The sequence below is a fragment of the Corapipo altera genome, unplaced genomic scaffold (assembly GCF_003945725.1).
Source record: "Corapipo altera isolate COAL_440 unplaced genomic scaffold, ASM394572v1 45, whole genome shotgun sequence".
NCBI lineage: Eukaryota > Metazoa > Chordata > Aves > Passeriformes > Pipridae > Corapipo > Corapipo altera.
Window position 1 is genome coordinate 17,354,697 of NW_020884877.1, and position 26,152 is coordinate 17,380,848.

At 35.9% G+C, this 26,152-nt stretch overlaps 1 protein-coding gene across 1 annotated transcript in view; it reads left to right on the top strand.

Annotated features, from left to right (window-relative positions):
• The first annotated feature begins 462 nt into the window (after nucleotides 1-462).
• The window catches only part of FAP (fibroblast activation protein alpha), a 40,944-nt gene continuing 15,254 nt past the window's right edge, over nucleotides 463-26,152 (top strand). The window contains exons 1-17 of the mRNA XM_027637036.1: nucleotides 463-759; nucleotides 1,030-1,114; nucleotides 8,291-8,386; nucleotides 10,832-10,926; nucleotides 11,034-11,108; nucleotides 11,299-11,351; nucleotides 12,444-12,516; nucleotides 14,172-14,292; nucleotides 14,871-15,025; nucleotides 16,097-16,200; nucleotides 16,522-16,657; nucleotides 19,397-19,441; nucleotides 21,130-21,234; nucleotides 21,325-21,395; nucleotides 21,985-22,038; nucleotides 22,366-22,490; nucleotides 23,174-23,221. Coding sequence (XP_027492837.1) covers nucleotides 754-759; nucleotides 1,030-1,114; nucleotides 8,291-8,386; nucleotides 10,832-10,926; nucleotides 11,034-11,108; nucleotides 11,299-11,351; nucleotides 12,444-12,516; nucleotides 14,172-14,292; nucleotides 14,871-15,025; nucleotides 16,097-16,200; nucleotides 16,522-16,657; nucleotides 19,397-19,441; nucleotides 21,130-21,234; nucleotides 21,325-21,395; nucleotides 21,985-22,038; nucleotides 22,366-22,490; nucleotides 23,174-23,221 — 1,447 coding nt within the window. The 5' untranslated portion in view covers nucleotides 463-753. The remainder of the gene's footprint in view (nucleotides 760-1,029; nucleotides 1,115-8,290; nucleotides 8,387-10,831; nucleotides 10,927-11,033; nucleotides 11,109-11,298; nucleotides 11,352-12,443; nucleotides 12,517-14,171; nucleotides 14,293-14,870; nucleotides 15,026-16,096; nucleotides 16,201-16,521; nucleotides 16,658-19,396; nucleotides 19,442-21,129; nucleotides 21,235-21,324; nucleotides 21,396-21,984; nucleotides 22,039-22,365; nucleotides 22,491-23,173; nucleotides 23,222-26,152) is intronic.

The following is a 26,152-nucleotide window of genomic DNA, read 5'->3' on the forward strand; positions in this document are numbered from 1 at the left end:
GTAACTTGACACTGCGGTCTTAGGAGTTTTCCCAGTTTTCAGCTGACCGCGTTGGAGTGGGCTGAATAAAATAGGTGCAATTGGTGGTTTAAGAACTATTTCAGAATTTCCACTGGGCCAGTATGTATTTAGTTCTCTAAGCTCTCCTACGTAACCTATAGAAGGGCATAGTTTTCAGGCAAAAACAGTAATTCTCCTTACATGTGGAAGACATTAAACAGTATCCGTTTCTGCTGCTTGATTTGCATTCTTGCGCTATCATTTATTATTTCAGAAAGTAAACATACGTGAATTACATATAAACAAGCTATATGATTCTATTTTAATTTCTCTGTAGAGAGCAGAAATAAGGTCATGGCTAAGGCCTGAGAATGTGAAGATTGCCAAAAAACACAGCAGAAACTTTTCAGAGAAAAACAGTGCATGTCAAGCATCTGATGAGTCATAAAACCTCAAGTTAGTGTAAGCAGATGTTGGTTACAGCTCACATTGATGGGAAGTACATAATCACCACCCCTATAGCCACCCACTGTCCATTTCTGGTCCAAGAACTTCCCCAAAAGTGTGTTTTTAATTTTATGGAAACCCTTTGAAATTTGGCACAGTTTTCAGAAGTATGTAGGAAAAAAAAGTCTGCCAGAGGTTTGGCCTCCAACTGTGAAAACAGACACTGCCTTTTCAAACTCCTCTCCTAGATCTGCTGACCAACACCCAGAAGAGAGAATTTACATTCTTTAAGAATACGACAGGAAAATGAAGGTCTGTATGCTCTGAATTCAACTTCTGATAGCATTTACATCTTTAGTTTTAAACTGTCATCTGTTACACAAGGCCAGGCTCTGATACGAAAGTGTTTGTTTTAAAGAAAAAGGAAAGGGAAGTCTTTTCATATGTACTGCAGGGACGTTTTTACTTTTTGCTTGGATGGATTACAGCAGTTAGAGAGTGGGAGGATTTAATTTACCAGCCATAGAAGTGTGCTTCAGGCAATGTTAGAAATGTAATTTATTTTTTTTTCCTGTTCTGCAGACCCGGCTAAAAATCATATTTGGTGTGGTTATATGCCTTTTGCTTTCCTTATTACTTATGTGTATTATACTGCTTCCATCGAGAGGTAAGGCATTTCTAATCTAATGTAGTGTAAAACACAGTATGTTTAGCTACTGTGACTTCTAAAGTTCACAAAAGTTCATCAAATCATCTTTAGGATTGTCCTGTCAGAATTGTTCCAGCTTTATCACTTTACAGAAACGTACTGACAGCTGAAATATCCTGAAGGTGAAATTGAAATGCCAGTAGATGTTGAAACAAGGAACTCTTTGAAGTGAAAAGCACCAAAATTAACTTTATTGTGCATGATATATAGTGTTCGTAGTCTGGACTGCAAAAATAATTCTCAGATCTCCTCATATTATGTAATTTTCTCTGTTAGGGGTTAGGAGATTCTCACAAACTGTTAGTAATTTTCTTTAGCTTGGTGAGTTTGTATTTGGTTTTAAATAGTTGTGTAATAATTACAGAAGTTCTGCATCCAATTACAAGTTAAACATTTTGTTGTAGGTGGGGTATGATAAATTATTTGTGAATATATTCAGGATTGTATTTGAAAATTAAAGTCAGCATTGTATAAAATATGGATGGATAGTTTGCTCTAGTATTATTATGCCAGCTGTATCTAAATCAACCCAGTGTGGTCTGCTGAGTCCTCTGGTGAAGTCTGAAGTAAGTGAGGTTTGAAATTTTGAGCATGAGTGGCACTAACTTGATGGCAATTTTTTCTATGAGAGGGGGATTAGGGGCAATACAAATATTTGCATGGCCCTTTCACTATAGCAGATTAATTGAATACCTCTGAAATAATTAACATTGTAATAAAAATGTTGTATTTGACTGAGAGTATCTATTTAAAGGGTTTTATTTCTATTATTATTCTCTGTTCATGTGTGGGCAGGGTGACTGAGATAAGGAAATTGGCTTTGTATTTACAACTAAATGTTATTAAATCAACCATCTGCTTAATCTTGTGAAAGTTAAGTCCTATATTTAATATGCAGGTTTTGTCAAAGCTGAAATCTCCTTCCTACCTGATATTTCTGTGAAATATGGTTATCAGGGGTTGTTTTGTTGAGAAAAGTGTTGGAGGTTTCTGAAGCACTTAGGGATGATTCTGCTGTGCAGCATGTGAACATGAGGATGGATTATACCAAGGCGGTATGCAGTTCTGTGAGACATACCACCCACAGTGATAGTTTAGACTTTGACTGTCAGTGGTGGGGTGTCAGATTTTTTGGCTACCTTGAGCATGGCCAAATCTGTGTTTTCACTACTAGGTAGATGTATGGTATGGGGTCAGACTCACTCATACCAAGCCTGAATGTTAAGACAGGCAGGGCAGAATATTTTTATGAGATTTAAACAAAAAAAGAATAGTGAGGAAACAAAGAGCCTGGAGACCAAGGATCAGTTTGGCAGCCTGAAGAAGTTACTGAAGATGATGGATGGTACTGTAGGAGGAAGTGAATTTATTTTTCCCTTCTGAAGTTATCAAATACATCTCACTGGCCTCTTCAGTACCTGAGCAATTATGAAGAACTCTTGTCATCTCTATAGTTTCTTGGAATAGTGACTTAGTAAACAGTCATATTAAACATTATGTTTAGCTAATAAGGATAATAAAGAAATTTTCTTACTTCACATAGGATGATAAAGAAATTGTCATACTTCACAGAATGCTTTTGAAGGAGCATTTTAGACAATTGTTGATATACTTTAGACAATTGTGTTGAATGCGCAATTATATTGGGCGTGTCACATTATGGCTTCTTATTCTCAGGTGGAACTGCAAGTGCTGCAGTTATCTGTTTGAATGCCTCAGCTTTTTTGAATTTTTAGTTGTCTACTGATCAGCTGTAAATAGAAGAAACATAAATTAATTTTACAGTTACAAATTTTGCAAGTTGAAGATAGACAGGAAATGGCTACATAGATGGAATGTTGTTTGTACATTCCACCTTTACCACTACTTAACTGAAAGGATGTGGCAATCTAGAAAGACAATTAATTGCATTTGAGAAGTGATTAGACACAGAAAAAATAAATTTCTGCTTAAGAAATCAGCAAAGGAAAATGTAATTTATAATTCTAAAAGAACTGGAAATATTGAGTTATGGTTTTGTCTGCAAAGTTTCTAGTTATTTCATGTTCTTCAAACTTCTCAAAATGTGATACGTGGTTTTGGCTTAAACATGCAAGAGTATAAAAATGTCAAAAATTCTCAAAAGTTATATTGGAAAAAATTTTTCTGTTTGAAGAGGATATTAAGGGGGAAGTACCTGCAGTTATTGCACAATTTCTGTGGGCCTCAGAAGAGCAAGGTGGGCAATCTCAGTATAGCAATTGGCCTCTATGCCTAAGAAATTACTTACCATTTTTTGATGTGTCTTTTAGTACATGTGGTGTGATTTACCTGACTATGGTAATCCAACTATGATCACCAAACCCCAATAGTTCGGAAAGGTTCTTTTCACTTGTACACTGGTGTACCTAGTACTGTTCTTCTGCAGCATAAACAAGAAAAAAATAACAGTTTGCAGTGGAAAAGCAATAGCAGAACCACAGGCAGAGTTACAATCAACCGTATGTATTGCTTAGGCTCCAAATTAATCTTCTCTTTTGCTATTTTTAATGAATATCCAGAATCATGTCTCTCTGTTTCTGTTCCCAGTGTATGGTTGGCCTAGGCCTGAGACCAAGTCCTTCATTCTCCGACATCTCAGATGAGGTGATAGGGCGTTCCTCTCAGCCAGGAAGGGGTGAGCAGCCAGTTCTTAGGAAGTGGTATTATTCTTTGCTACACATCAGCCAAATCCATTTTCTGATTCAATTAATGCCTCCCTGTGTTCTGATGCCAAGTCAAACCAGGTTGTGTCCATCATTGTGGAAGGGAAGAAAAGTACTTCCCGCCAGGAATTCAGTTGCTGGCACCATCTGGAGGTGGTGCTGTTAGTTGCTGCTTTCTAATTGAAAGTGTCTGGATATTTAGTTGAAAATGCCTGGATATTTGACTGAAAACAGAAAGTTAAAGAGAAAATCTCATCTTCTTGGCCGTCTATCAAAGTTGGCATGTTAAAATCAGAGTTTATAAACTTTCTGCAGTTGCTGAAGTTTCTTGCAATTGAAAATCAATAGATTACCATGACAGTGTGCCTCCACCACTCTGGTGATTCAGTCTTAGCAACAAGTTCAGGTTCAGATATAATAGTGTAAACTTTGCTACAGTGATCTGCACACTGGTGGAACAGAGCTATAGGAACAGAGTAATAAAAACCAGTGTTAAGATGAATTAGCACTTTAACAGATTTCAGTCTACTGTACTTGTGCTCACTGTAGTCTGTGACAATACTACTGGGAGGCACTGGGTGAGCCTTTTCTTCCAAAATCTGACTAGTGCTTTGAAGAAACTCTACATCACTTTGATTCTTAAATTAGAATTAAGTGCTTACTCAAAACAGGCTCTATTAATTTTCTGTGCTTATTGACATGCTGGTGGCAGAATAAAATCTCTAGTTTAGGACTAATTTAAAAGGGGTTACCCCAACAATCTCACCTCTCCAAGTCTATGCTTAGAAAAAAAGTATGATGACTAAGACCAAAGGTAAATTTTTATGGTAGCTTTTCATTATAAATATGTTTTCTGAAAACTTGATTTTCAATAACTAAAGGGGATTATAATGGTTTTTCCATTATTTAGAGACAGGCTTTTTTCCTATCTTGGCACCTTATGCAGTAGAGATGTTAGAGTTGCTAGTAAACTAAAACATTCTCATTCTAGCATGCTCTAGCTTTCTGTACACAGTTTCTGTTCCTACCAGTAACAAAAGCTAGATCAAACTGTGAAATATGACTTGTTCAGACTTCACCTTTTCTGCTCATTCTGAAGGGTGCTTTTAAGTAACTTTCATTGAGAAAACAGAGACTGAGTGTAACACAGATATGGAAAACATGTTCAGTTGATGTGGAGCTGAGTGTGACCAAAGTTCTGGAGCAGGGTCAGGAGTGTTGGAATTAATTTCTGATGCTGAACTGAGCTGTGATTTCCTCATGTTGAAGGAGCTTGCAGTTCAGCTATTCAGCATCAGCCCACAGAGATGAGAATGGACATTTTAGTCCAGAAACAGACTGTAATACCATGCTGACCAGTTTTCTTTTGGCTAGTCCTCTAATTGATGTTTGGCAGTGAATGCTAAATAAAATACATATAAAAATACATATATGTTAAATACATATAAAATACATGTATGTAACTACATATATAAAAATAACATGTACAGAAACCAGAATACTTTCAGATTATTATGTACGCTTGCTTTAATTTGGCAGGAATAGTCACGATTTATACGGCACATTAGAACGTGTTGTGGAATAAGCCAGGAGGCATTTGAAATCTAAAACAAGGGTTGTGCTGGTTTACCCACATCCAGTCTTTGAAATGGAATAATCCTCATAATACAAACAGAATTTCACAGTGATGGATTGGTGTGCATAAAGTTAATCTGAGTTTAATATAATTGAAAGTTTTGCTTTCTGTTTTTTATTAAGCTCTCTCATGACAGTGAACTGAAAAGTAAAGTTATCTGCATAAAGCCAGTGGCAATTATTAGATGTTTACATACTTTTATCATCACAGTTATATATGTAAGTCAAATACATTCAAATGCAAGAGTCAGTAATTATGATCAGCAAGTTACACTGAAAGCAAGTTACACTGTGAAGCAAAACAACCAGTTGAGTGCACAGAAAGATACAGAGCTGCATTCTGTAAATGAGTGCAAATGGACGACAAAGGATTAAAACTGAGACAGCAGGGTGGTGAAGGGAAGCGAGCAAAGCTGAAATTTGGTGAGCTTTCATTTCTGTAGTGGTTGGTTCTGCTTTTTGCTTCCTATTTGTCCCTGGGCATCTTTTTTCATCTTTGTTATTTTATAGAGAAACAAACCACAATGAAAGAATTTACCAAGCCTGCCAACAGCCATCCAATTTAATGTCTATAGAGTGCTGCAGACATGTAAAGTACTTTTCATGTTAGCATCTGTTTTGTGAGCAGAGATTTTGGGTACTGTTATTGAACAAGTCTTTAGTTACAGAAGAAGGAATCGACAACAATTGTAGGAAACTATTAAAGATTCTACTGATATCTTCTGTTGCCTAGAAACCAGTATTCAAAATTATAAGTGCTCAAGTGAGAAATAGTTGTGTTTGGATTTTTTGCAGTCCAGTGGTAGAAATTCAGATCTGAGTGGACACATTTTGAAAATGATTAGTAGTCATAATAAATCATCACAGAATATTAAGTATGTAAGGGTGAGATAGCTAACAGAGTGAAGGTTTAAATTAGAGCTGTGAAAATTAGATTAGTGATGACAAATGTGTGTTATTGCTTGTCTTTATAGTGCAAAATCCTCTTAAACTGAGAGAAGGAACAAGGAAATTTTACCAGATTAAGGTATGAAGAAGGACTGCAAATTTAAGCCTCCTATACACACAACCTTGGAAATAGATCTTAACAGGAGATTTCTTTTGCTAATAAGCTTATTCACTTAGAGAATATAAACTGAAAGATAGTGATAATTAATCATCACTCAATATAAATAGAATTGGGTTCTTCTTTGGAATTATTTTCTGTGCATTTTTTAAGAGTCTGCCATCTTCTATGTTTATCATTAGTGTATCAAAGATCTCTAATATACGGTCATGGTATTAGCAAGAGGAATTAACTTCATGTTGACCTTCTTGGGATATTTTCTGGACATATTGCTAGCTCAGAGTTTATATGGATAGGTTTTTTTCCTATGGATTGGCATTCAGTTTTATTTCTTGTGACAGCTTTCTTCTTCATTAGTGCAGGCAAGGCTTGTGTCAACAGTCAACCTGACATGTGTATTCTACAGTAAGTAATAGTCACTTAGCAGAAAAAAATATGTATTATCATTACAAAGTACCATAGAAGATAATATGAAGACACATTTCCCAGGAAGTCAGTGTGATCTTAACAGAGGGGGCAGCTGTAATGAGCAATTGATGGAGCATGATATGAAACCCGAGGGCAACGAGTCATCTTGATTATCTGACTGTCATCTGAGAGCTCTGATGGAACAAACAAGGGAAGTGGCAGAGATCTACTAAGCTGGAGTGTGACATCCCCACTACCTCTGAAGACCATGGCAAAAGTGCCCTTGAATTTAAAGGAGAAAAAAAGCCCATATAGAATGCCTAGACTTGAAAGCTGCCATTATTATGCTGCTGAACTTTAAAAACCGGCCTTTATCAGAAAAGTTCCTGTGTCTTTTGAGGATTAAGTATTTTACCTACTCTCACTCTTGGGAACTGCATAGGTTCTGCACAGGAACTGCACAGGATGATCCTCATCCAGTTGGTTGTCCTTGAATTTTGTTTTAAAATCTACCCTATTTAAGGGTTTTAGTTTTGGGAAGAAACATAGACAAAGCCACAAAACCAGTCACAATTTTGTGCGTTATTTTAATGCAGTTATGTGACCTGCTTAGAAATCAAAAATCTGAGTACTTTTCTTCTCTCCAGAATCATTGTCAATTTTCTTTTGCAGCATTAAATAAGAAGTTCAAATTTGGGTTCACTCATTCATTACTTCTTCACATTATTTTTACCTGCATACCTACATTGATTTTTTCATGTGGCTACCGAGAAATATATGTGGATGGGGATTATTTTGCAAGCTTTATCTCCGTCGTCTAACAATGGCTGATGAGGCATTTATGAGATTTGGCAGTAAAGGTTTGTAGGCACATCCTGTTGTTGACCATCTGCTGAACATGTGCAGGTTCCGATTAAAATAGTTGTTTTTACAAGTTCGTGAAACTCATGCTTTAAGGGGAAAGAAAAAAAAAAAACCAAAACCTTTAATTTGTCATTTGTGTGAAAAAGGGGGGTTTTTTTGGACTCACATGGTCTACAAATAAATGTGTTTGACTGAATAAATGACTGGGGGAAATAAATCAGTTTGTCTCGTTTCTAATTTTGTATTCCTAAAATTGAATCCTTCAGAGGCTGAAGGACCTTATCAGAACAGTAACAGAGAATTTTCCTTTCTTCTGTGCTTATTCTTTGCATGTTTCCAGGATTATGGTATCCTCACTGTTCCATGGTACTAAATATAGAAAAGAGGAAATACTGGACTAGTAATTATTTCTTTTTCTTTTCTTTTTTTTTTTTTTCCCCATTTTCCATTAACAGAAACTTTCTGTCTTATTCTTAGTTGTCAATTCAAATGATGGTCCCAGAGCTCTTACATTGGAGGATTATTTGAGTGGAAACTTCCAATATAAAACATTTTTTCCATATTGGGTGTCAGGTAAGCAAAATCTTTTCTCAAACATAGATAAGACTTTCTAATATGTATTTCCAGACTGGTTTACACAGACTGAGAAATGTATTTTCCTCCAGCTTTACTGTGAATGAATCCTAACTATGAAATTAAACCATGTGCTAGCCAAAACTTACGGTTGAAATTTACTATTCTGTCAGTCATTCTAGAAAATCCAGGTATTCGATGTTTCAACAGACATGTTTGAGTCAAGTATAAACTATAATTTTACAGAGGCCTTCAGTGTTTTATTTCTTTTACTGTCATGTTCATTGCAGCAAGTGAAAGAAATATGTCAATGTGTCAGTCATTCCTTAAACAATCTCCTTTTTTATGTTTTTCACAGCATTTTTTCACTTACCACTTGTAATGATTGAGGTATTCTGTCTTACGGGCCCTGTTCCTTGTTTTCAGTAGTACCTGGCTCTGCAATGAGCCCAAATGCTCTTATCTCATTTAAGGAATGAGATACACTCACTGCTGAAATTCCTGAGTTCCAGGGCATTGCATTGAAAACAAATCTGAGTTTCTAAGTTCCTTAAGGTAGAGGGCAAAGACATGAAATTAATTGCTGCTGATAAATGTGTCTGTGTGTGGCTGAAATACCGGTTTTGTTATCATTGAGTTGCAGCAGCATGGAAAGGCTGGAGCTGGACTGGTTTGCCTTCAAGCACACACATCACTACCACTCCTATCGATGAGCTGCCTCAAGCAGTTACTGTTCTCTGCCTAGAGCAAGAAATGTAGTGCCCATTCACTTGGATTCTTACCAAGCTGGTTTTATCCCACAATTATAGAACTGAAATGAAACCTTATAGGACATTGCTAGCAGCAGTTAAAATTTTACAATTAAGAATTTGAAGTATGTTGATATGACTTGTATGATTTAAAAATTCGATCACAATTTGTTAGAATTATGTCTGAACGTCTGAAGGATGTAGGCTGCATATCACTTAAACCTAATATTCTTCTTCCCTCTTTATAGCTTTCTCACTTAGACTTATCTTTCAACAGTCACAAAGCTCACACAAAAGTCATGCCATAGTTTCCATAGATAGTCATGCCTACAGCATTCCATATGTCTACTTCTCTTCTGAAACAAGGAGTTAAAATCGAATATTTCATCCTAAGGGTATCTGAGATCAGCACAAATGCTATTACACAAATCACAGAAGTGTGCTCAAAAGATCCAAGGGCGATCTAATTTCCTAAAAATGAGCACCTCACACAAGGTTTCAAGCTGCTTTTAAATTTTTAGTCTTACTCTTTAACTATACAAAATATATTCTCTGTTTATAGAAGTGAAAATAGCGATCTGAAACTAAAATTCTGATCTTTATCCTCTACCAACCTATGACTCAGGTCTTGAGCACAGGTAGGGTTAAATTCCATTCTCAGTCAAGGCCACTGACCCTCAACCCTCACTTTGTAGAACTTGTGTGAGTGAGTAAGGGCAGTGTCACTTATGCAATGTCAGTTACATGGTACTGCTGTTGTCTGTGGAATATACAAATGAGAATGTTCTGGTAAAATGATAAGGAAAGATATTGATTGAACATTTTCTTTAAAACATTTACATTTTGATACTGACCTTCTAATGGGTCTGTCGCTGGTATTCTTGATCAGACATTGCTGAGAATTAAATCTGGAATTTACTTAAAAAGTTAACTAGCTGATCCTGCATGCAGAGTATAATCTAGAGAAGGTAGTCAAGAGCCTTGAAGACAGTTTCTTGATTGTGGCAATGGATTTGCCATATGTAGGATGGAAGAAGTCCTGTCAGAGATGGACTAGTGAAGAAAAAGAAGAAAACCGCTCAAATGTTATAGAAACAGAAGTTTTTAATGTGGTTTAAACAGGTTTCAAAATGGCTTTTGCTTTTTTGCAAAGTCATTGCTCCCTTTTCCCGACACCCCCTGTGAGGGACTTGTCTCCCATACAGGAGTGTCCTGGGAAGATGTCCTGAGGTGTTTCTCATTGGCCTTTGTTAACCCCTTCCTATTGGTTGTTGACTCTTTACCTGATTGGTTTTTTCTATGTGACCCTGAACTTGTGATTGGTCCCCTTTTGACCCTCCTAAAAGCCTTATAAACCCCTACCCCACAATAAACTTCCTCTTTCATCCGTCCTTCCCTGGTGGTCTGTGAGCTCCTTACAGGGTCGCCAGGCCACGTGGTGGGGGCAGGGGGGAAGAGCATTCACCTTCCAGGTAATGGACTGGCTCCCAGGGCCTGAAGGTTCCCCCCTCCCACTAATCCGTCGTACTTGATAACTCTGTATTTGCCCTTATACAAGGAAAACATTTTCTATCTAAATGCCAAAAGATATTTGCTCAAAGTCTATTCATTAAAAGGAGTGTGAACACATTGATAAACAGCATTGTTCTGTAGTAACTTCTGTGAAGGTAACAAACATTTTGTCTTGTTTATAAAGATAATGAGTATCTACATCAATCTGCAGAAGATGATATTATTCTTTACAATGTTGAAAGGAATTATGCAACTACCATCATGACTAACAGAACAATGGTATGTACCTTTTTAATTAATAAAAAGGTAGAAAAGTGGAGTTGCATTTCAAGTCCCAGTTTAAAAGTGAATGAGACTAGAACCTAATCTATTTCTCAATCTTTCAGAAACAAGTTAATGCTTCAAATTATGTGTTGTCATCAGACCAATATTTCATAGCTCTGGAAAGCAATTATTCAAAGGTAATAATTTTAATATATCTCTTAATGAAATATTTCATTTCATGAAGTATATTTTTGGTTGTGATTACCATAGATAAATGTTTTTTGGTACTTTCTTGAGATGGGGGTAGGCTGTGAGAAGGCAGCTGATTATTTGTGATTAGATTATCTTTTTCCAAGCTAATAGTGTTTTCTTGCTTAATTTATGCAGCTGTGGAGATACTCTTATACGGCATCATACCACATTTATGATCTCATATATGGGTAAGGCCTGATATTTCTTATAGAAGGCTACGGTGAATATACTGTAGTGTATTGTGCTTGCAAGCTGAAAAACTGTAGTAAAGTGACTACCACCCTGCTTTGCTTTTTGCCTGACTCTATCAGGTTACTTGTTCACTTAAAAAAAACGTTCCCTAAGAAAATCATGCATTCTTTTCATTTACTCATCCAGGTATCTGGATTGATTTATATTCCATGCCGTAAAACTTTCACCACTCAAGACTCTAATTTTTTTTCGTCTTGGCATAATTTTCACCCACCCTATCTTGGCTGCTTGAGTCCACTTCAGTCTCATACCTGATGTCTCCATGCCCTTCTGCTAATTCATTCTTTTTATCTTTGATCCAGTGTTTAACTTTCCTAAAATATTCACATGTCCCTTAGGGCTCCAGTGATCTTGTGACAGTTCATCCTGCATTCCTCAAAAGTTTACAGCTTCTTTTTTTTCCTCTTTCCCAAGACCTTCCCCAAACCACTCCTCTTTCCACCCAAATCCAAAGGATTTGTGCTCATCTGCCCTGGTCACCTTTTTATGCCATAAGTAGCAGCGTGACCAAATGCTTCTTAGTTCTGAGCAACAGGGGCTGCCCTGAGCTGCACCATTCTTAGGAAACTGTTGGCTCAAGGTGACAGGAAAAGGTTGCTTCAGGCTAATGTGAGTGGAGGGGTACTGCATGTGGGTTGTGATCCTTAACAAATGCTGTAAATGCTGTTGTCATGCTTGCCTCATCATGCTGTATCCTGAGCTCATATTTCCCAATTACTTGCTGAGACTGTAATGCAGACTGTAGGTGGAGCAAATGACTGTAGATGCTTGTGCAGCATTTGAAAAGAGATAAGGCTGGCTTCTTAGGCTATTGAATAAGTTTTCAAAGGGTTAAGTTTAAGTCTTTGCCAGCATTCCTGAACACCATCATGTTCCTGCATGTCTCTGCCTGCCTTAATAGTGCATTGCTTGAGAAACAATAAGCAGTTAGAAAATAAAGCCATTCATGAATTTTTTATTAATGTACAGTATAATGATCCATTTGCACTGTGCATGAAAAGCCATCTCAATTTCTTTCCTTTTTTTAGTGGTTTTGTAACAGAAAATCAGCTTCCACATAAAATTCAGTATATATCCTGGTCACCCGTTGGACACAAATTGGTTAGTAAAGAAAATTGTTAGAATGAATTTGCTTTGTGTGGTTAGAAGACATTTGTCTGCCTTCGGTTTTTATTTTGTTAGGTCATATTTTTGATAGGCTTGTGTTTATTAATCTTGGTTGTGAGCAAGAGTGACAAAGAAAAGTTTTAACTTGTTAAAATTTAACTTGTCTGTGTCTCAATTGAAGATAATCCATGCTCTCAGCTATGTTATGTGTTTCAGTTTGCTCACTGGTCTCTTATGAAGAATTGACCAAAATAATTGTATATAGGATTAAATGCAGTTTCAAGGTCTGAAAACTGATAGATTTTCCTTTGACACTATATAACACATGAATTTATTATGGAGCTTTAGACATGCAGTATTTAAAATCTGTTCTAAAATTTTTAGTCTAGGAAATGGCTGCCAGATTCTTATTACAACAATGTTGCTTTCTCTTTTTTTTGTAATAGCTCCTCGATAGCCAAGTGTATATTTCTCATTAATTGTAATAGAACTATCTCATAACAAGTTTATAAACTTTTTTTATTCTTGATTCCAAAGCATCAGCCCAATAATAGTGTTTTTTTAAGCTGCTTATCCACTATTGACAAAATATATATGCAAGAGAAAAGATTTCAAACATTTCAAAAAATACCCAAGGCTAAATATTTAGCCCAGGGGGATAAATATGAATGGAAAACTTACAAGGTTTTTTTTTATGTTCTACCAGAGTATTAGTTCTCTCACATTAAATATTGTTATTTTCTTTATCAAGAATTCTGAAGGCAGAACACAGTGAAGATAGTTTCCTATCTTTCTAGTAATAATAGTCTGTGATGTTTTTATAAAATAGTCTGGAATTGTTCAAGGCCAGGCTGGGTGGGGCCTTGAGAAACCTGGCACAGTGGAAGGTATCCCTGCCCATGGAAGGGAGGTTGGAACTAGATGATCTTTAAGGTTCCTTCTAACCCAAACCATTCTATGATTCTGTAGTCCTTGTATTGTATCTGAGAGTTTCAGGGGTTGATTTGTTTTTCATTGGGAGCAAAAAGTAGTTAAAATGTTATGGTGATGTTGCTAACAAATGCTTACAGCTTAAAAAAGCAGAATTTTCTGAGGCTGATGCTTCTGGTGCCAGTTTCTTAACCCCATGTCAATTCATTTGATTGAAATTTAGAGATATCCAAGACCTGCATTTAGAGATATCCAAGATAAGCATTCCTTACAAGAACTCTCTTTGGGCAACCGATTTACTAGAAAGGAACAAACGAGCCCAGACAGAGTAAAGCCTTTTTTTGTCTCTTCTCACTTCACATAGGCCTTTTGTCAGATTCAGAAAATTCCAATTATTTTCTTTTCAGTCACTTTGTATTTGTTTTTATCTTCTACTTTTTGTGGAACAAGAAGAAAAAGTCACAAAACAGTTTGAGGGTCTCTTAAAAAACAGCAATTTGAATGATTTGCAAAGGTTCTAATTTTTTTTCATGATTTTCCACACGGTGTATAATTTATTTGCTGACCTACCCTTGAGGAATTTGCAAGGGCCGTTAGTGTAGCATTTATTTCCCTTTCATTAGGTTGTCCTTGTGTAATGTAAGAGCATCGACTGCAGAAGATTGGAATCTAACCCCTGTTATTGACTACACTCATAAGAAATATTTTCTCTTCTTTAGGTATATGTATATCAGAATGATATCTATTTGAAACAAAGTCCAAGAGAGGCACCAATTAAAATAACTAGTGACGGAAAACAGAATGAAATATTTAATGGGATTCCTGATTGGGTCTATGAAGGCAAGTAGATCTTGAAGGGCAACAACTAATATGATAAATGCTTTGTTTAGATTACCCAGTTCTCGCAATCCATTCCAAAATATCTGTGATGATACTTTTTTAGAGCCCTAGGTTACTCCATTTCCTTACTGTATTTGCTGTACAATGGCTGAATTTTGTATTCATAGTGTGTAACCAAACTACTGAGTCTTTGTTACTGGAACTGTGTCAGAACTGTACAAATTTGGCTTCCTGCTGATGCACAGGCAGTGGCTGGGAATTAGGCTTTAAGGGGAGTTTTAATTTTGGTGGAAATTTGGCACTTCAGTGAATCCAAAAAAGTTAAAAAAAAAAAAAAAACCCAACCAAAAAAGCCCACGAAGACATGGACACAAGAAAACCGCAAGTGGGTTAAATAGGATCTGTGTGCCTGTTTCAAGAGTTCTTAAGGCCTCTCAGAATTGAGATGTATTGTGGTATGTTTGATGTTATTTATTTATTGTAACTGTCTTTACATGTCTAGGTTGCTGAGTAGAATGCTAAATAGATTAGAAGATAGATTACAATGATAAACTATTATTTTGTTTGTTTTTCCTCAGAGGAAATGCTAGCAACAAAATATGCACTGTGGTGGTCTCCAAGTGGAAAATATTTAGCATATGTACAATTTAATGATTCTGACATACCAGTTATTGAATATTCATATTTTGGTGAGGACCAATATCCTAGAAAAATAATTATCCCATACCCAAAGGTATGTTTTATCATTCTTTTGACTTCCTTTCTGTTGAGAAATAAGTTATGAAAATGATAAAATTAACTGTACTTAAGAAATTATTGTATTACAGTAGTTAAATCCATTGTGACTTAAATGAAAGAAAACAAACTTGGGCCAAGTTCTGAAAAGCTGTACGTACATTCAAAACTGTAAATATAATATCAGTGAAATAAATGGAATTACTCATGCAAGTAAAAAGCCTGTGCAAAAGTGCATGTTTGCATGGTCAAGCCTTGTTTTTTTCAATTCAGTTTATGTATTGTGATGTGCTAAGTATGCAGTTGTTATTTTTCATTACAGTAAATAAATTATGACATTTTTTATTTTTAAAAATAAAGGCTATGACAGCTTCAGTTTATTTGCACACTTCGTAGGGCTTTTTGATCTCAAGGGCCTTTGGATTTTAATTGCCTTCTAGTGCCAGATCTAAGGCGAGACAGTTTTGGGTTGGCATTTCTTCAGCATGTGTTAGAGAGCTCTGCTGACTCTTGTCATGTTCATATGATTGGAAGGGATCATATTAATGTATCTTAAGAAGCTGCTCACCTGTCAACTAGGTGGGTTACAGCTCTAAGGTAAAACTGGATGGTTTAGACCACACATGGAGGAGAATTGAAACACTAATAACGTATGCAATGAATAACCAACCATGAAATCAGTTTGAGCAACCATTTAACAGCTGGGATCAAACAGCACTTGCAATCATGTGAATGTACTCCTGGAGTTTTATGCCAAAGTAAGTGTAGTGTGTGCTGCAAAGATCCACACTGCAAACAGAACACTGGTTTCCATCAAGCACATTTTCCATAGAGAAAGGCACTAAGTTTGACTGTTTAAAAGGTTTTCTTCTTTATATATTAAATGATGCAAAAATAAGTAATGTACTACTGCTGTAGTGTCACTCTGAGATCTTATAGGACCACATTTGCCGTTATACTCAACTGAATATGTATTTCGTAACATATCTACTTTTTTGCAAAAAGTAATTTTCCTCGATCTGAATTGTTCGGAGCCTGGTTTGAATAACATGATACATTTTCTTTGAAGGCTGGGGCTAAAAATCCTACTGTTAAAGTGTTTATTGTAGACACTACTTACCCTGAAGTGTTTCATCCTAAGGAGCTGCCAGTTCCTACAATCATAGCATCCAGGTAGTGTGCCCTCAAGTATGTCTTTTCTTGTTTTAAAAAATTTTTTGCCTATGTGTTTTGAATGCTTGAACTTCTGAGTTGTTCTGTTTCTAACACGGGACTGCCATATTAATCTCCTAGAAGGATCAGAAGCTAACTAGAAACGCTGTATTTTGATTTAGCCTGTCCATATGATACATTGTTATAAAGGACAAAAAAATACCCTAAAACAATGGAAGCTTTGCTTCTTCCACAGAACAATATGGGGTATTCAGTCTGGAGCAATGCTGCTATATTCCTGTTGTTTAATAACCACCATTTCCTTCTGGTTTTATTTTTTAGTGATCACTATTTTACTTGGCTTACTTGGGTAACAGATACTCGAATCTGTGTGCAATGGCTAAAGAGAATCCAGAACTTTTCAGTCTTAGCCATTTGTGACTTCAGAGAACGTTCAAATACTTGGGACTGTCCAGAGGTAATAAAGTTAGAAATATAAATTTAAAATTGTTGAAATTAGCATTTACTAATCCCTGCCATAATTGCATTTTCCAGCGTTTGATCAGATTCATTTTTACTAGTAGTGATACCTTTTTCCAATATTTTAATTGCTGGAGAAGGGCTGAAAAAATATTATTTACTCCAACAAGAAATTGAATCACCAAAATATTTTTTTGTGCGAGGCTTAAATAACAACCAAAGCAACAAAACCCAGAAGAATGCTATTGAGAAGCTTTTAGTACTGTTGTTTAGTTCCTCCTTGCTTCATCACATCCAAAAGTGGAACCATACAGGATCTGTATCATCTTTTAAAAGAAAATCTAATTATACCATGAAATTTGATGCTAAGTCTGACTAAATCATGTCCTTTATGATTAATGTTAAATTAGTTGAAAGAACATACTGATTAAAAGAGGGAAGCTTTTCAGGAGGAAGAAAGTCTTCTCTCTTATTAAGTCTACATTTGGAGAGAGCAAGCAAGTTTTCAGAAACACAAACAGATCTAAAAGAAAACCTCAGTCTAATTGCAACAAGAGGTCTACCTTTTGTTTAAATATATCATTCTATGATTTAGACAGTGGAAGGAAAATCATGTTCTGCTAAGCAGAACAGAGCTCTGTAAAGCCTGAAGAGTGTAGACACTGATAAATTCATATAGATCCTAAAGGAAAGACAACTCTAAATTTCAGTAAATCTAGTATAGAAATCTCTTTTATTGTCTTTTAGTATTAATGGTGTTTGCTTGTCTTGTTCTTAGGGTTGATGATACAGAACACCTATAAAAACTAGCATTAGGATGAAACCTTGAACTAATGGAAAATAAAAGGCAAGAATATTTATAAAAGTGTTCTATATAACTGATAAATTGTAAATTCAGAGTTTATTGACACAGCCTTTTCAAGTTGAAAATAACATTTATTCCTCTGTGATACAGTAATTGTTGCAAATTTAAAGGGATGTTTAGGTCCTGTTATTTCAAAAACATAATCATTGAAGTAGTTTTCCACAGAGAACTGTCATAATATATTAGGAAAAAATACATATTTCATGCAACATTTGAAGTATTTCCTACATAATCGTTCCACTTTCTAAGTACATTAATACTGAATCTCTATCTTGCCTTCACGTAACCTATATGTTAATAACTACATATTTTAACATACAGAAAAAGGTGTAAGGGTTCTAGGACTCTACTATAATCCACCAAAGTACTTTAACACAAGCTTAACTTTTAGCACATAACCAGTTTTATTTATGTCAGTAGGTCTGTTTATGTGTTTAAAATTAAGCATGTGCTTAATTGCTTTGCTGGAACCAGACCAGACCAATTAACATCTTGCAGGACTGTGTTCATGATCCTTGTTTAATTGCATTTCTCCATGAAACCTTATTTATGGAGTCACTACTGACGTTTCTATAATTCTATATTTATACAGTGATACAATGCTTTTATCACATTAAAGTTTGCACAAATGGCCAATCGAAGGAGTGTGAACAGATGGGAGTTCTGCATTAGCTCTATTTGCCATTAGAAAGTATATCTCTCTACATTTCCTTTGGCAAAAATAGTTCTCTTGTTGAATTCAGATTACATTGAGTTTCTAATGTACAACAATCATGCTAGGATTTATGTACTTGAAAATAATAACAAAATATGATCTACAAGATGTTCCTAAAGTGTAGATTCATCAGAAATGTTCACGTGTTCAACTCCTGCTCATGTGAATAGGCTGTAGAAATAAATATTACTTTAGTAGAACTATTCGTGTGAGTAAAAGCTAGGCATGTGTTTGTGAAATTGGGATTTCCTATAAAGATGCCAGTTCTCTAATTAATTTCTGTAAATAATTTAATATACAGAAAAATCCCATAGAAATCAAGGGGACTACTCATATGAAAGAAGTTAAATATATCCCTAATGTACTATGTCATCAACATCTGAGTCTTAATTTAAAGAAAGGAAAATAAAGTTAGGATGTAGATATAAAACAAGACGTACCACTTTTCTTATCTTAAAAAGAAATAAAATCCATCTTCTCATTTAATAGCTCAGTGGAGCCCTTGCAAAGTACTAAACAGTCTTCTAAGGCACAAGTACCTGCGATTTTTTTTCCCTTATTCTTCTTTATAAATACATTATTTGCAAGATTTTGTAAAATCAGGCCCTTAATTATCTCTAAGCTAAGCACCAGATCTGGAGACCCTAGATTTTTATGTTCTTTTAGTTTACGTATTTGGCTTTTATTTTTAAGTTTTTTAAGGTTTACATTTAAAAGAGGTACCCAGCAGTCACATCATCCACTGTTATAAATGAACATCACAGCTCTTAACTGAAAGAAAATATGAAGCAGCTGAAAATCTGAAGTAGACTTTTAATATTATTATTCCTGAAATTATTTTATTTGGGTTTTTAACTGAAAAATTCATGAGATTAAGTATTTGTTCATTCTTGTTTTCAGTCAAAAAGTTAGATAGGGTTAAAATGATTACTCTAGATTTTATTTAGCTCTGATGATAGCTGTTTAAAAAAATTAGTTTAACTAACATAATTACGTTAATACAAAAATACTTCAGACAGCCTTCAAGTCCCTGAAACTTTACAGCAAGTATTCTAAAATTCTCTTTTACAGGTGCCTACAGATTTGTTTATTTGAAGATTTTGAATCTCCAGAAACTCAGTCTTCTTAAAGACTGTACATTTGATTTTGTTTTTCAGAATCAGCAGCACATAGAAGAGAGTCAAACAGGATGGGCAGGCGGAGTAGGTTTTCTTGTTGTACTCTCTTTTGATTCACTGAAAAGCTATGGCTTTCTGCATCTTCCCATCAGTGTTTTGAAACATGAAGCACCCTTCTGAGTCATAACAACACTACTGCTTAAACCTGTTGCACTATAGGACTGAGACTTTTAATACTGTGCTAGATGTAGTATCTGGCTACCTGCTTTCTGAATTTAAAAACCTATTTCTGCCTCTGTTTGAAAATCTTAGACCAACTGACTAGACACAATACTGAAGGAAGGGAAGTCATGAAAAGAGGTAGATTTATAGTGCTGTGTAATTATTAGAAGCATCCTGGAGGCTAAGAATAGATGTAAAACTCCTCTGATGACACTAGGGCAAAGGATCAGATTGGCTATCATAGTACTTGAAGAGTAAAACCTGCCATTCATAACAGTTTTAATGCCAAGTGCTGCACATCTTCAGCTGGTGGGAACCTTCAAGGTAAGACACCCCACTTGCAATGGTAGGTGATACTTCTCTGTAGCTACTTCTAAGCAAAAGAAGTTTTTCTCCATGCAGTAGAGACAAAACACATACCTTTCGAAAGTTGCAGTAAAAACAAACCTACAAGGAAATTTTAGGAGCATGAGATCAGTATTTACAATCATACAGTCCAACTGTGAATATGTACTACTGCTTATGTTTGCTTATGTTTGCTTATGTTTACTTATGTTTACAGGCAGGGCAAGTTAGCAGAACCCAGTGTGCAGAACCCAGTGTGCAGAACCTCACACTGTGCCTGAATGTCTTGCAGTGGACTTAACTGTGAGCTTCATTTTCAGTACACTGTCCTTTAGGAGACGTGTTTTAATATGAAGAGCACACATTTACAAGGATTAGTTATTTTACTTCATCCTTTTCATTTTTTGCCACTTCTCTTGACATTCTCATGGCAGGTTTTTATTACAGCTAAAGAAATTGCACATATACATAAAGCTCTTTAGCTTTTATGGGATTTCAAGCATTAGGAACCACAGAAGCAATCTCCAGGACAATTTAACTTGTGGTCACAAGTTCTAGTCTAGCTTGGGTTAGTATTCTTCAAAAGTGATACTCACTGCAGGTCTGGTGCTATGTTTGAAATTCTTGCAGGTCATTCTTCTGTCTTCATGTTTTGAAAGTAAAACTTAGAGTTGCAGTAACTGAGCCTTGACTGACAATTTTAGTAAAGACATGATTGTTTGAAAGGAAGCAAAAGTTGAGTCATCTTATCTGGAATAATCTGTTCTTTAAAATTAGTGGAATACCATGGGAAACATCAGGTATCCATTTATGTAGTGCTGTGTTCATTGAAACAGCGAAACTCTGTGGTCCACAGAATATTGAGTCTCGCATCATTCATGAACATTGGCTTTATTCAGAAACTTATTTTTTAAAAATCACCTTTCTCTGTTTTTAACTAACTAAAAAAAGCTCATTTGGAATATACAAGTTATTCCACTTACATGTAGAGAGCTCACATTTGTGGGGTGCTTGAGGTATCTGTATTATCAGTTTAAGAAATCTGACATGACAGGTTAGAAATTTCAATCTATAATGACTGGAAGACTGAATATCATAGGTCCCCTTTGAACTGAATTTATAAACAGTTAATGCACTATAATCTGTTAAACAGCTCGGACAGTCTTACTTACATCTCATCTACTGTTTTTCTTCCATTGTTTCAGTTCTTTGTTTCTACACCTTATTTTACATCAGACAGCAGTTCATACTACAAAATTTTTAGTGACAAAAATGGTTATAAGCATATTCATTACATCAATGGCTCTATGGTAAGTCAAGCAAAGTGTTCTACATTGATCTACTGTAAGTTTCTGAAATAATGCTACAATATTCAGTAACTTAAATATCCTTCTACACAGGAGAATGCAATCCAAGTTACAAGTGGAGAATGGGAGGCAATATACATTTTCAGAGTAACAAATGATGCAATGTAAGTATCATGAAGAAAACAGACTGTAAGTGATGTCAGTAAAAGCAACACAATCATTTGAACACCATTTGTTAACTCATTAGGTTGTAACTAGGTATAATTTGGTTTTTATCTGAATGCATCCACTACAAATTTGTATACAAAGGCACTGCATAGGTTTGCAAATATGGTTCACTTCTGAGAGATGCTTTGTAAATTGTCCTTAGTTTTCTATTTTATCACCTCTCTTAGAGAGACATATTTAAAAATACTTCATTTATTCATGTGTTTAATCCTTACACAATTTGCAGTTACTTGTCTTTTTATGATGCCTCATTCAGCTTACTGTATAGATAGATACAGCTTACATAATTGGAATGGTTAGCTCATGAGAATTAAGAAAGAACTATTTATGTGTCTTATGTGTCATCTAATCATAGATTGAGTGAGGATTTATTAAAATAAAAAGTATATAAGCTTAACTACTCTTCCATTGCATGCAGAAATCTCAAAAAGTCTAAATTAACTTCCAAGATGGCTTTTCATCTTGCTGCGGGTTCATAGGTCATAACTTTGTGGATTATTTATTAACATATAAATGAATTTACAGTTTCTATTCAAGCAATGAATTCGAAGGCTATCCAGGAAGAAGGAATATTTACAAGTAAGTGTTATCAACATTATCTTAATGATAGTAGTTTGATAGAAGATATCTCTGAATTTGTTGATAAAACAATTTAATTTCAATATGTTTAAAATGTAATTTCACAAGATATTGTAAGTAAATCTTCACCTGAGATTATATCTGAGAATTGAGGAGAAATAACATCTAGGATTTAAATACACTCTTGGGAAAAAAAATCGATAAAGAGGCCAAGCATTTATTTTTAAATTGAACAGTTTAAGTACAGTTCCTGTATTCAAGAATGTGATGCAGACACCTATGAAGTAAACTGTAGCAAAATAACTATTTATTTTATTTTTCTCCTAGAATCAGTATTGGAAGTAAACCTATAAGAAAACAATGCATTACTTGCAATTTAAGAAAAGAGAGATGTCAGTATTATACAGCAAGATTCAGTGAACGTTCTAAGTATTATGCCTTGATCTGTTATGGTATGTATAGCATGGGAGCAGATATATAATCAGTTGTTCTTTCAAATTTATCAGTGCTGTAGTTAATACTATAGTTATGTGGTTAATACGTACAAACAGTGAGGTCGCAATCTAAAAAAAAAAAAGAAAAAATATCCAAGGTTTCCCTTTTGCGTATTTCATATAAAGTTTACTGTTCTTCTGATTCTGCACTGACTGATCAGCTGAAAAGTTGAGCAGAGAACCAAATGTAGCAAATAACAACACCTTTCAATCATTCCTGCACGAAACAGTCAGTAAGGTCGTCACCATGTGAAAGGCGCACACCTTCACAAATACGATGTGACATATTCTCAGAAGAATGTTTCACATTGTTAATTCTGCATTTGCCTTATGTAATCACATCTCGGGTATTAACTAGATGTCACTTCATCTCTAGGGTGGAAGAGTTTGTTAGTGGATTTAAAGTTCCTTCTATTATGTTTGCTAAGCAATGCCTGTATGTATGCAAGCCTTTGTACACACAGTACCTTATGTATATTGTGCAGCAGGGACTTGTGGGTTACCCAGCAGAGAAGATTCAGATCTGTGTGTCAATTTAAGCTCTTTAACTCCTGTCAGTTACCAATGTTAATGTAATATACAGTACATCACCAAATTCCAGCTTCAAACTGTAAAGTGCCTTCTTATCATTCTTATGACAGGTCCTGGGATTCCCATTTCTACTCTTTTTGAGAACCACGGTGATAGAGGTACTGCAAGTATCCTGCCTATTTCTGAGCTATTGTTATACTCCTTGATCTTCACTATGCAGATCCTATAATACAATATTTAGGCTTGTAATCAAGAAGTCTTTCATCTTATTTGGTGTTAAAATATCTATTATCCTTCTATATTTGTTAATTAGTGAAATCCAAATATGAATGAAAACATTGATGCCTTTATTTTAATTCCTGAGTCTATCACTTTTATAGGATCCTGATGTTTTTCCTGTTTATCCATTATAGATAAAATGAACATCAGCAACTCTTTGTCTACCAAATTTTGAGTCAAACTTTGTAGAAAATACTGTGCTTCACAGACTATTCCTTTTCATATTTGGATGAACAAAAGACTTCTTGCTTTCTTTCATGAGGCAACACTACCTTATACAAAAGGCAATGGTGTGCTATTTGAAGTTTTACCCATTTGTGCTGTACCAATTAGAATTTGGATCAGTGACTTGCTCTTTAGCCATCAGTAGAGATGTCAGGGAAGAGCAGAAGTTCTTTCAAATGATCAGTTCAAAAAACTGCTTCAGACAAGGTGTAATTATTAGTGCAAAGTGGAATCTTCAGCAAGAAACATTCAGAGCCCTCATTCTTTAAGTAAGCCTGTCAGTGAGGACTGTTTGCAACCAAGCCAAGGAGGAACTTTCTAACAATGAAAATATTATTTGCTCTGAAGTGAATTTTCTGTCTCTGTCCCTTGTTTTTCTCTAAAAGTTCATCTTCTTCTTAAAGCCCTCAATGTTAAGCCCTCTTAAAGCCCTCCCTGAAATGTTACAAAAACTAGCATGACCCTAGCATAAAATTTCAGTGACTTAGCATTCTCCTTCCTTCCCCAATAATCACTGGAAATGAACTGGTAGTTGTAATGGTCCTTGCAGTTCATCCCGTATTGATAACCCAGATCACTATTAACTGAGTGATGTCTGACCAGAAACATAAGGACATGAAAACATAAGGAAGACAAATGCCACAATATTGTTAAGCTAAATTAATCTGTGGTGACTCAGGTAGAAATCAATTAATTTCAGTATAATATTTAGACTCCAAAAGCAGTTGGTACATCTTAGTTTTTAACCACTCAAAAATGTTTGCAGATGGAAAAGACTGGTTAACATGTCTATTGCAATTATGCTATAAAAACACTGTGTTCTGATATTTCTTTGGCAAAAGGTTTAAATACAGTTCATGCATGGATTTTTTCATATAGAATCTATTCTCATAGCTCTCTGTTTTTCCTGATTCATTATTACTTTGTTTATCAAGGGCCCCTACTACCTTATCAAACTGTGAATTGCATGAAATGCAGCGAAGTGCCCAACTGCAATTATGTTTTTCTTAACCTCTCTGCAGGAGAGAAAAGTTTCATGCAACGCATTTTCACTACTGGTTTCATGATGACTCACTCAACTGTGCTATTATTCTTCAAGAATAAAAACAAATTCAGGCTTGTCTTAAACTTTTTCATTACCTTTTTTAGATTAATTTTCCTTATGTCCCTTGCTTTCATAATCTCTTCTGTGGTACAAAACTGTTTTTAGTAAATCCATTTTCATAGAATCATAGAATCAGACGGGTTGGAAAGGACCTCTGAGATCATCAAGTCCAACCCTTGGTCCACTACCACCACAGTTGCTAGACCATGGCGCTAAGTGCCACGTCCAGCCTCATCTTAAAACCTCCAGGGACAGAGAAACCACCACTTCCCTGGGCAGCCCATTCCAAAGAATTCCTTTCTAATGTCTAACCTAAACCTCCCCTGGTGCAGCTTAAGGCCATGTCCTCTTGTCCTACTGCTGGTTGCCTGGGAGAAGAGACCAACCCCCACCTGGCTACAACCTCCTCTCAGGAAGTTGTAGAGAGTGATGAGGTCTCCCCTGAGCCTTCTCTTCTTAAGGCTAAACAACCCCAGCTCCCTCAGCCTCTCCTCATAGGACTTGTGCTCAAGTCCCTTCACCAGCCTTGTTGCTCTTCTCTGGACCTGCTCCAGCACCTCAACATCTTTTCTGAGCTGAGGGGCCCAGAACTGGACACAGTACTCCAGGTGAGGCCTCACCAGCGCTGAGTACAGGGGCAGAATCACTTCCCTGGTCCTGCTGGCCACACTGTTCCTGATACAGGCCAGGATGCCATTGGCCTTCTTGGCCACCTGGGCACACTGCTGGCTCATGTTCAGCCTCCTGTCAATCAGCACCCCCAGGTCCCTTTCTGCCTGGCTGCTCTCCAGCCACTCTGTCCCCAGCTTGTAGCGATGCAGTGGGTTGTTGTGGCCAAAGTGGGTTGTTGTGGCCAATTGGCAGCATTTTAATATCACCCATGAATTTTAGTAGGATATATGCAGGTAAACTAATATACACCAATTTGGAAGCTCCTTCCAGAATGTCTACAATTCAGTTGTGGTATTGGGCAAGTTTCGGGAGTTTTGAGGGGAAGCAGGGAAAGGGTTCAGCTTAGTTTGGGTGAGAATATAAAGCTAGGATGATCTTTCAGCCATAAAAAACTCCCACTCGAAGCTACTTGTCAAGAGTACTTTGAAAGAACAAATTCCACTGTTATATTTCCAGCATTTCCTGAGCACTACTATCTAGCTCAATACATTTTGAGAGAAGAATACTTCTTGTATTTTTTTGAGCATTTCCAGAAACAGGGAGAGGGGGAAAGGTAAACTAAAAAATAAAAATCTCCTTCAATTTTAAAAGGTTCTTTCATTTTGAAAGTGAAGCTAAAAGTCACAGATTTCCGTTATGTACATTCTTCATCCATCACTACTCATTGGAAAGCACATAAATAAACAAGACACATGAAGGAATGAATTTTGCATTTTCAGCTCCCACTATTTTAAAAAAATGGGGTGAGGACTCTGCAAGAGGAAGAAGTTTCTTCCATAACATGTGGGACTCTAACATTTAGAGGCAA